At 36.0% G+C, this 11,267-nt stretch overlaps 3 protein-coding genes across 3 annotated transcripts; all 3 read right to left on the bottom strand.

Annotated features, from left to right (window-relative positions):
* Positions 1–3,297: 3,297 nt before the first annotated feature.
* LOC131641788 (uncharacterized) lies at positions 3,298–3,765 on the bottom strand. The gene has a single exon (XM_058912094.1). It carries the CDS (start codon positions 3,763–3,765, stop codon positions 3,298–3,300), a length of 468 nt encoding a protein of 155 aa, XP_058768077.1.
* Positions 3,766–6,444: 2,679 nt separating this feature from the next.
* On the bottom strand, positions 6,445–7,092 carry LOC131641787 (uncharacterized). The gene has a single exon (XM_058912093.1). It carries the CDS (start codon positions 7,090–7,092, stop codon positions 6,445–6,447), a length of 648 nt encoding a protein of 215 aa, XP_058768076.1.
* A 2,425-nt stretch (positions 7,093–9,517) lies between these two features.
* On the bottom strand, positions 9,518–10,165 carry LOC131641786 (uncharacterized). Its single transcript, XM_058912092.1, has one exon. It carries the CDS (start codon positions 10,163–10,165, stop codon positions 9,518–9,520), a length of 648 nt encoding a protein of 215 aa, XP_058768075.1.
* Between the last annotated feature and the right edge of the window lie 1,102 nt (positions 10,166–11,267).

Here is an 11,267-nt window from a genome sequence, read left to right as displayed (position 1 = left end):
TCCTGAACCTGAGTTAGTGGTGTTAGAATCTGAGAATGAAGCAGAATCTTCTCTTTGTCTCAATAGAGAACCTCAACCCTACTTCTTTCTGAGACCAGATTCTGCCATTACAAAACTCAAATCCCGCCGGGAATTATCTGTTGGTGTACAATTTGAATTGTTAAACATTAGGATGCAGGAAGGGTTAGATGTCTTGAAAGCAGCATATCAATCCAGGATGGATGATGTGGCTTTCAGAAATCTATGGAGGACTTTCAGAAGAAATATAGATTCTATGTTTCTGGAGCTTCAAAAGAAGTGCATAGCAATAGCCCCAGGTCCTCGCAAGATTCTCAGACCTTATGAAGACTTCTGGCATAGTCGTCTCGGAGGCAGGCATTGTTTTGAAGAAAAATCTTTTGTTGATGAACTAGCAGAAGCTTCAGAAGCTGAACAAGAAGCACACTCTCGGAAGATTGTTGTGTGGAAGCCTAAGTTTCCTGTTCTGACTGAAGATTCCCATTGGCTATTTCACTGGCTTCGGGCAAATTCTTCTGAGCAGGCTCCTACCATGGCTGGTCCTGAGGCTGCCTACCATCCAGTCGTTGATGCTCCCATTCCTCCAAAGAATCTAGCTGAGATTCTTCAAGACCTAGAGAATGGAGTTTCTGATCTTCCTACTCCAGAATATGATGAAGATGCTTCTATGGAAGAAGTTGATGCTGAGAATCAATCTTCTGAGAAAAGTCCTGTTCCGGAAACTCAAGAAGATGTTCTTACATTGGATGCTTCTGCTTAACATGCTATTCCACTGAATGCTGGTGGTGAAACTTCTGGTGAATCCTCTCGTCTGGAGAAGACTTTGGAGGTTCTTCAACAGAATCAAGAAGTTATTGCTTCTCGCCTGGATAAGCATGATCAAGCACATGAAGAATTCAGAGACTTCATGAAGAAGCAGAATGAAAGCACTACTGGGATTCACGACATGCTGGCCAAGATTATGTCTAAGCTAGGCTAGTCGTAGTCTTTTTGTGTCTTAGTTGTCTCCTTGTTCTTGCATCTATCTTCTTGCATCTCCTTTTGTATCTTCTGATAACTCTTCTGATTAAATCAATGAAAATTATCTTCTTTTCTCTCATATTGTTTGTTTTTTTCATCTGAATCTTTTATGTTTTTTGATGTTATGACAAAAAGGGGGAGAAAATGTGATAAATGATCTGATTTATATTATCAGTTGCTGGGAGTAAGCCTCCACATTTCTAGCATAATTTGCAAGTTCTATGTCTTTGAGTGTTTTGCAGGATTGAAGATATTCTAAAAAGCTCAACATGAGAAGCAAAGACATGAGGAAAAGCAATTCTATATAGAAACATGCTCATGGAAATTGAAGCAAGCTGAGTGCTGTGAAGCTTCAAGATTAGAAGCAAGAAGGAAGAATGTTATGATATTCTTGTGATAGAATATGCTCTAACACATTCTTACTCCTTATATGTTCTGATACATTTTGTCTATGTGCTCTGATACATATTTTATGTTCTGATACATAGTATATGCTCTGAAACATATTTTATGTTCTGATTCATTCATGCTCTGACTTTTGTCGTTTAGTTTGTTCTGAAACATTTCAGGATGTAGAGATGCTCTGATGATGCTCTGGTACATTCAACAATGTTCTGATACAATCTAGCATGCAATGATTCAAGAAGAAATTCAAAGCTCTGAAGCTGTCCTATGGAAGCAAGAAGCAGAAGCTCTGAATGTTCTGAAGATCTAAGCATATGTGATCGTCTCAACTGAAATGGAAAATACTCAGAGAAGTCTTTTATTTATAAAATTCTTCCAGTATTTATTTCAGGGGGAGATTATTTATCTCAGGGGGAGATTGTTAATCTCAGGGGGAGACATATTCACACACTATGTTTATATGCTTATGCTATAACTGTGTAATTATCTTTAGCCGTCTGATTTTCTGATTGCAAATTCATATCATTTATATATGTTTTTGTCATCATCAAAAAGGGGGAGATTGTTAGAACAAGATTTGTTCTGATCAATATTCTTAGTTTTGATGATAACAATGTATATGAATTTTTCTTGAGATAATGTGGTACTCTAATTCTATGCAATTTCCATTTCAGGAAATATATAAAGAGTATGCACAAAATCAGCGCAAGAAGCACTGGCTCAGAAGGTTCAAGTATGCAACATCAGAACATGCTCTCGCAAGACATCAGAAGATGGTCAAGCAGAATCAGAACATGGTCTATTGAAGCATCAGAAGAACTTGAGATCAGAAGCAGAAGCACTGATGTTCTCATGGTATCACGCTAGAAGCACTTCAAGGTCATAAGACAAGAAGATGTTCTGCACCAAGCTGTTTGACTCTGATGATATTCAAACGTTGTTTACACAAACATCAGATCAGAAGCAAGTACAAGATGGCAGGCTACGCTGACTGACAAAAGGAACGTTAGAAGCTATTAAAGGCAACGTCAGTAGACACAGCAAAAGCAAGGCTCGAGGTAGTTGACAAAAGAGTGAAACATTAAATGCAATGCTGTACGGATCACGCAAAGCATTAAATGCTCCCAACGGTCATCTTCTCAAACGCCTATAAATAGAAGTTCTGATGAGAAGCTGAAGACAACACTTTGCGCAAACATACAGAAACCCTGTCAAATTCTAAAAGCTCTCAAACTTCATCTTCAACCTCACTTCATTACTGTTGTAATATCTTAGTTAGATTAAGCTTAAACTTAAGAGTAAAATCACAGTTGTGATAATAGCTTATTAAGAAGCATTGTAACTCTTATAAGAATTTGGTTACATTCGTTTGTAAGAACTAGAGGAGATCAAGTTGTGATCGGATTCTCTAGAAAGTCTTATAGGGTATCTAAGCATTGTGTTCCTAGAGTGATCAGGTTGTGATCAGAATACTCTAGAAGACTTAGAGGTTATCTAAGTGGAAAACCATTGTAATCTTGTGTGATTAGTGGATTAAATCCTCAGGTGAGGTAAATCACTCCAAGGGGGTGGACTGGAGTAGTTTAGTTAACAACGAACCAGGATAAAAATCATTGTGCAAATTGTTTTTATCTTAAGAGTTTTAAAACTACACTTATTCAAACCCCCACTCAATTCTATGTCTCTATCCCTTATTATTATTATTATTATTATTATTATTATTATTATTATTATTATTATTTTTTGAATCAAAGAAAGATTTATATTGATAGATTCAAAAATCGTTACAAGACCAAGTGATCCAAAGGGATCCAACATCACTATACAACGAGGAGACTGTAAATAACAAGAAACCTAAGGCATAAGAATTCTACTCAACGTAGTACGCAACTTCGGTTTAGCCCAACACCGGTACACCGTAGCATCTATAATCCTAGAGACCACAGTCATTTCACTCGGTTTCTCCCCAAAACAAGCTTGGTTTCTATACCACCAACATTCATAAATCGTCTCTGTGAAAGCACAAAGGAGAATCCTACTCTTATTGCCCTTCTTCTTACATTGCCGGTTCATCCACGCAATTTCACTATTCCAGGAATCAGACCTATGATCTACAACCAGCCACTTTAAAATATGTTCCCAGACTGTTCTTGTAGCATGACAGGAAAAAAGGAGATGTTCCATGGTTTCCACTTCACTACAAAACACACACGCAGAATTATCCAGTAGACCAAGCCTAACCAGTCTCGCTTTCGTTGGAATTCTTTCATGGCACGCAACCCATAACAGTTGCACCGATCGAGACCTCGCAGTGTTCGCCATCATAACCTTCCTCCAACCAACATCCGGCCCATACTCGCGAAGAAGGTTATACACTTTACGCGTGCAGAAACTCTATATATAAAGGGGATAGCAAATTTTGGACTGACCTATTTTCTTTCCTATTTTGCCCTTTATAATTTATTTAAAAATTAAAAATGAAACACCACTTAGAAGATACAGTTTTTTTTAAGGGTTTGTAATTCTTATCCAACCAACCGTACATGTATAACTACCAAGACAACAATATGTAACTGTGTAACATTAACTTCTACATATTAAAATAGGAAACATGATCATTCAGAACAGAGTGTATTAAAACACTAAGCATTTCAATTTAAAGGAAAACCATCAGTCAATTGGTAAAAGAGGGAAATGCAGACATGGAAGATGTCAAGCATTCCTGTTATATTACCCTCAATTTATATTTTTAGAAGAGTGTATTCATAGGTGAAATAATAGTATTAGGGAATATAGCTAATACAATCATTTTTTAAGGATAGCAAAGAAGGTAAGATAATAGTGTAATATGTCAGATTTTTCCTGGTTTTTTATATAAGAAATAGAAAAGTGGATAGAGTAGAGTGCAAGAGATAAAAAAATCAAACTAGATGACACTCCATTAAAATTCAAGGTCATTTAATGAGATTACTTTGTTCTATGTTTTGTGTGTAATTTTTAATGAGATTACATTGTTGTTATGGATTTGCAAACAAAGAAATCAATTTTTTATTGTCCTGATTTTTTTGTGTTTTTTATATTTACTAATTTGAGATCTTTTTGTACCATTGTTGCAAATGGTGAAAGGCCAGTGAAAGTAACACACAGGGGCAGTTTGTCCTACAACAAAAAAGCCACACACATCGAATAACCTACTTGCTTTTCTATAAATTTATCTACTAAGTCTATTTCATATTCTCATATTATGTTTCTCTACTTTTTATTGTGAAAGTGATTTTATTTTTGCTGGGTTTTTTCTGGAATTTATGGTAGGTAAATGTCACAATATTGAAAAGTGAATGTGAGGCAAAAGTCATTTGCATTAAAAAGAATATTAGGAAGGCCTTAACACTTATTTAATTGTTAGTAGTTAGGAACTAAGCTCTCATATTTTATATGGCCAGTATACATAATTATTAGAGTTTAAAGATAGTGCATTGTCAGTGTAAAATAGTTTACACATACAACCAATCAAAATGCTTTAATTTGTCATATAATTTCAGTTTTTTAAAATTAAAAATGGAATTTATTCTGATGCATGTCTCTCATTGGTTGACAGTGTAAAAATACTTTACACTCAGTGCATTTCCTTTTTTCCCTAGTTATTATTGTGTTGTGGGTTTTTTTTTTAAGTTTTTTTTTCTAGATGTATTATTCTTTTCTCATTTTTTATATTTTTTCTACTTTTGTAGAAACTAATTTTTTTTAAGTATTGTGATTTGTGAGTTGCATTGAGATGGAGTTTTTTTGGTTTTGGTTTTTAACATTAGTTTCTTTAGTTTTTTTTTTAAGGCTATGTCATCGTAAAGATTTTGCTGATGCTACGGTTAAATTGTACTATAATATAACTTTTAATTATCGGAACAAATTGTCTCCTGTGACTTTTTTTCTCAAGTTTGCTTATGCGATGAGTCCAAACCTTTCAAATTTATTTTTTAAAGTTTAAATATTCTTAAATTTTATTTTTTAATGGCTATGATTTTATTGGACTTCAGTCATCTTAATTAAAAATTCAATCTTACATGTCTTGGTCTCTTTCATTGCCATGATACTCTTTTGATCCATATCTCATGCAACTGTTTCCATCACGCCACTCATATTGTTTACACATTTCATTTATACCTATCTTAGAGAGAGAGGGGGGAGAGAGAGGGGAGAGAGGGAGAAGGAGAAGGAGAGGGAGAGAGATAGAGACCTTGCATTGTTAAATTAGTTTCGATTATTTTTATGTGTGTTGATTACTCAGGTTTCAGTGGTAAATTTCTCAAACATATTAAAAGTTTACATGTATCATCATACTTCTATCATAAATTGTCGCTTGGAACATATTCATTAATATGTGGAGGTAATGACACATGAAATAGATATGAGTGATTGATTGGGACATTTTTAAAGAATCATTTCGATGACCGTATATGTGATCAGAATACTCTAGAAGACTTAGAGGTTATCTAAGTGGAAAACCATTGTAATCTTGTGTGATTACAATGACATTCTCTTTATGTCATTGTAGATATACAACAATTATGGTGTTGACATAAAGAGAATGTCAGGTTGTGATCAGAATACTCTAGAAGACTTAGAGGTTATCTAAGTGGAAAACCATTGTAATCTTGTGTGATTAGTGGATTAAATCCTCAGGTGAGGTAAATCACTCCAAGGGGGTGGACTGGAGTAGTTTAGTTAACAACGAACCAGGATAAAAATCATTGTGCAAATTGTTTTTATCTTAAGAGTTTTAAAACTACACTTATTCAAACCCCCACTCAATTCTATGTCTCTATCCCTTATTATTATTATTATTATTATTATTATTATTATTATTATTATTATTATTATTATTATTATTTTTTGAATCAAAGAAAGATTTATATTGATAGATTCAAAAATCGTTACAAGACCAAGTGATCCAAAGGGATCCAACATCACTATACAACGAGGAGACTGTAAATAACAAGAAACCTAAGGCATAAGAATTCTACTCAACGTAGTACGCAACTTCGGTTTAGCCCAACACCGGTACACCGTAGCATCTATAATCCTAGAGACCACAGTCATTTCACTCGGTTTCTCCCCAAAACAAGCTTGGTTTCTATACCACCAACATTCATAAATCGTCTCTGTGAAAGCACAAAGGAGAATCCTACTCTTATTGCCCTTCTTCTTACATTGCCGGTTCATCCACGCAATTTCACTATTCCAGGAATCAGACCTATGATCTACAACCAGCCACTTTAAAATATGTTCCCAGACTGTTCTTGTAGCATGACAGGAAAAAAGGAGATGTTCCATGGTTTCCACTTCACTACAAAACACACACGCAGAATTATCCAGTAGACCAAGCCTAACCAGTCTCGCTTTCGTTGGAATTCTTTCATGGCACGCAACCCATAACAGTTGCACCGATCGAGACCTCGCAGTGTTCGCCATCATAACCTTCCTCCAACCAACATCCGGCCCATACTCGCGAAGAAGGTTATACACTTTACGCGTGCAGAAACTCGGTTGTGCCATAATACCATTTAATCCCTGAACATTCATAGCCTCGTCCCTCAAGTGCAGTATCGCCTTCATGATCCAAGACATCGATTGCTTCACCTGAGTATTCATTATGTCCATTCCTTTCACATAATACGCATGTACTCATTGAATCCACAAACTGTCAGCCTTTTTCTGCAGGTTCCAAAGGTTCTTGATCAGATTTGCCCTGTTCCAATCCAAAAGCCCGATTATGTTCAAACCACCCTTCTTCCTAGGTGTGCACACCTTAGACCACGCCACAGGGGACTTCCTAGTAATGATATCAGTACCGGCCCACATAAACGATATACAAATGGATTCGATCCTCTGTATCACTTGCTTTGGGAGAGGTATGCATTGGAGCCAGAAATTGCTAACAGCAAACAACACACTTTTGATGAGCTGCACTCTACCAGCCATGCTAAGCAATCTTGCGCTCCAATGCCGTATACGGCTCACAATCTTGTCCACTAGCCCCTCATTATTATTATTATTATTATTATTATTATTATTATTATTATTATTATATATTTATTTTTTTTTGGAAATAAAGGACTTTTATTAACCAAAAACAGTGATTACAAATGCGATCACAAGGATCCAGCAGCAAATTGGACAAACTACCAACCCCTAACTACTCAATCATAAGATTAACAATATGGGGTTTTATGCCCTTGCAGTGCCAGCCCCTATAGACAATTCTGTCAATAACTAACTTAATAGTTTGTGAAGCATCAATAGGAGTATCAAAAATCTTCTTGTTACGATGAGTCCAAATACCGTAGACAGTTTCAGCAATGACCAATTTGAGTAATGATGCCCTCCAACCTTTGCCTTTAGTCTTGTTAGTAAGTCAATTAACTTCTTCATCCCACTGTTTAGGTTCATGGTCGAGTTGTAACCATTGGAGAATAGCTTTCCAAATCTTGCGATATTCCACACAGTCAAAGAAAATGTGATTATCAGTTTCAATCATATCACAAAAACTACATTCAGTGGAAGTAATGAACCCAAGATGGTTTAGCCTATTCTTTGTAGATAATCTACGATGGCAAAGCAGCCAAAGAATAAGCACTGCACACGACCTAGCTGGGCTTTTCAGAAAAAGAGTTTTCCAAGGCACAGTAGGATTCAAATTCAGACATTGATATATAATACCACAACTGAATTTACCTGCTTGATTCATCTCATTCCATTGTGTTTGGCAGGATGGGAGAATATCTCTTGCCTTAATAACATCCCTAACAATCCAAGTGCTAGGGATTTGTGAGTTGTGAGTTGCATTGAGATGGAGTTTTTTTGGTTTTGGTTTTTAACATTAGTTTCTTTAGTTTTTTTTTTAAGGCTATGTCATCGTAAAGATTTTGCTGATGCTACGGTTAAATTGTACTATAATATAACTTTTAATTATCGGAACAAATTGTCTCCTGTGACTTTTTTTCTCAAGTTTGCTTATGCGATGAGTCCAAACCTTTCAAATTTATTTTTTAAAGTTTAAATATTCTTAAATTTTATTTTTTAATGGCTATGATTTTATTGGACTTCAGTCATCTTAATTAAAAATTCAATCTTACATGTCTTGGTCTCTTTCATTGCCATGATACTCTTTTGATCCATATCTCATGCAACTGTTTCCATCACGCCACTCATATTGTTTACACATTTCATTTATACCTATCTTAGAGAGAGAGGGGGGAGAGAGAGGGGAGAGAGGGAGAAGGAGAAGGAGAGGGAGAGAGATAGAGACCTTGCATTGTTAAATTAGTTTCGATTATTTTTATGTGTGTTGATTACTCAGGTTTCAGTGGTAAATTTCTCAAACATATTAAAAGTTTACATGTATCATCATACTTCTATCATAAATTGTCGCTTGGAACATATTCATTAATATGTGGAGGTAATGACACATGAAATAGATATGAGTGATTGATTGGGACATTTTTAAAGAATCATTTCGATGACCGTATATGTGATCAGAATACTCTAGAAGACTTAGAGGTTATCTAAGTGGAAAACCATTGTAATCTTGTGTGATTACAATGACATTCTCTTTATGTCATTGTAGATATACAACAATTATGGTGTTGACATAAAGAGAATGTCAGGTTGTGATCAGAATACTCTAGAAGACTTAGAGGTTATCTAAGTGGAAAACCATTGTAATCTTGTGTGATTAGTGGATTAAATCCTCAGGTGAGGTAAATCACTCCAAGGGGGTGGACTGGAGTAGTTTAGTTAACAACGAACCAGGATAAAAATCATTGTGCAAATTGTTTTTATCTTAAGAGTTTTAAAACTACACTTATTCAAACCCCCACTCAATTCTATGTCTCTATCCCTTTATTATTATTATTATTATTATTATTATTATTATTATTATTATTATTATTATTATTATTATTTTTTGAATCAAAGAAAGATTTATATTGATAGATTCAAAAATCGTTACAAGACCAAGTGATCCAAAGGGATCCAACATCACTATACAACGAGGAGACTGTAAATAACAAGAAACCTAAGGCATAAGAATTCTACTCAACGTAGTACGCAACTTCGGTTTAGCCCAACACCGGTACACCGTAGCATCTATAATCCTAGAGACCACAGTCATTTCACTCGGTTTCTCCCCAAAACAAGCTTGGTTTCTATACCACCAACATTCATAAATCGTCTCTGTGAAAGCACAAAGGAGAATCCTACTCTTATTGCCCTTCTTCTTACATTGCCGGTTCATCCACGCAATTTCACTATTCCAGGAATCAGACCTATGATCTACAACCAGCCACTTTAAAATATGTTCCCAGACTGTTCTTGTAGCATGACAGGAAAAAAGGAGATGTTCCATGGTTTCCACTTCACTACAAAACACACACGCAGAATTATCCAGTAGACCAAGCCTAACCAGTCTCGCTTTCGTTGGAATTCTTTCATGGCACGCAACCCATAACAGTTGCACCGATCGAGACCTCGCAGTGTTCGCCATCATAACCTTCCTCCAACCAACATCCGGCCCATACTCGCGAAGAAGGTTATACACTTTACGCGTGCAGAAACTCGGTTGTGCCATAATACCATTTAATCCCTGAACATTCATAGCCTCGTCCCTCAAGTGCAGTATCGCCTTCATGATCCAAGACATCGATTGCTTCACCTGAGTATTCATTATGTCCATTCCTTTCACATAATACGCATGTACTCATTGAATCCACAAACTGTCAGCCTTTTTCTGCAGGTTCCAAAGGTTCTTGATCAGATTTGCCCTGTTCCAATCCAAAAGCCCGATTATGTTCAAACCACCCTTCTTCCTAGGTGTGCACACCTTAGACCACGCCACAGGGGACTTCCTAGTAATGATATCAGTACCGGCCCACATAAACGATATACAAATGGATTCGATCCTCTGTATCACTTGCTTTGGGAGAGGTATGCATTGGAGCCAGAAATTGCTAACAGCAAACAACACACTTTTGATGAGCTGCACTCTACCAGCCATGCTAAGCAATCTTGCGCTCCAATGCCGTATACGGCTCACAATCTTGTCCACTAGCCCCTCATTATTATTATTATTATTATTATTATTATTATTATTATTATTATATATTTATTTTTTTTTGGAAATAAAGGACTTTTATTAACCAAAAACAGTGATTACAAATGCGATCACAAGGATCCAGCAGCAAATTGGACAAACTACCAACCCCTAACTACTCAATCATAAGATTAACAATATGGGGTTTTATGCCCTTGCAGTGCCAGCCCCTATAGACAATTCTGTCAATAACTAACTTAATAGTTTGTGAAGCATCAATAGGAGTATCAAAAATCTTCTTGTTACGATGAGTCCAAATACCGTAGACAGTTTCAGCAATGACCAATTTGAGTAATGATGCCCTCCAACCTTTGCCTTTAGTCTTGTTAGTAAGTCAATTAACTTCTTCATCCCACTGTTTAGGTTCATGGTCGAGTTGTAACCATTGGAGAATAGCTTTCCAAATCTTGCGATATTCCACACAGTCAAAGAAAATGTGATTATCAGTTTCAATCATATCACAAAAACTACATTCAGTGGAAGTAATGAACCCAAGATGGTTTAGCCTATTCTTTGTAGATAATCTACGATGGCAAAGCAGCCAAAGAATAAGCACTGCACACGACCTAGCTGGGCTTTTCAGAAAAAGAGTTTTCCAAGGCACAGTAGGATTCAAATTCAGACATTGATATATAATACCACAACTGAATTTACCTGCTTGATTCATCTCATTCCA

The sequence above is a fragment of the Vicia villosa genome, unplaced genomic scaffold, assembly GCF_029867415.1.
Source record: "Vicia villosa cultivar HV-30 ecotype Madison, WI unplaced genomic scaffold, Vvil1.0 ctg.004076F_1_1, whole genome shotgun sequence".
In the NCBI taxonomy this organism is placed as follows: domain Eukaryota; kingdom Viridiplantae; phylum Streptophyta; class Magnoliopsida; order Fabales; family Fabaceae; genus Vicia; species Vicia villosa.
This window is presented reverse-complemented; position numbering and strand designations above follow the sequence as displayed.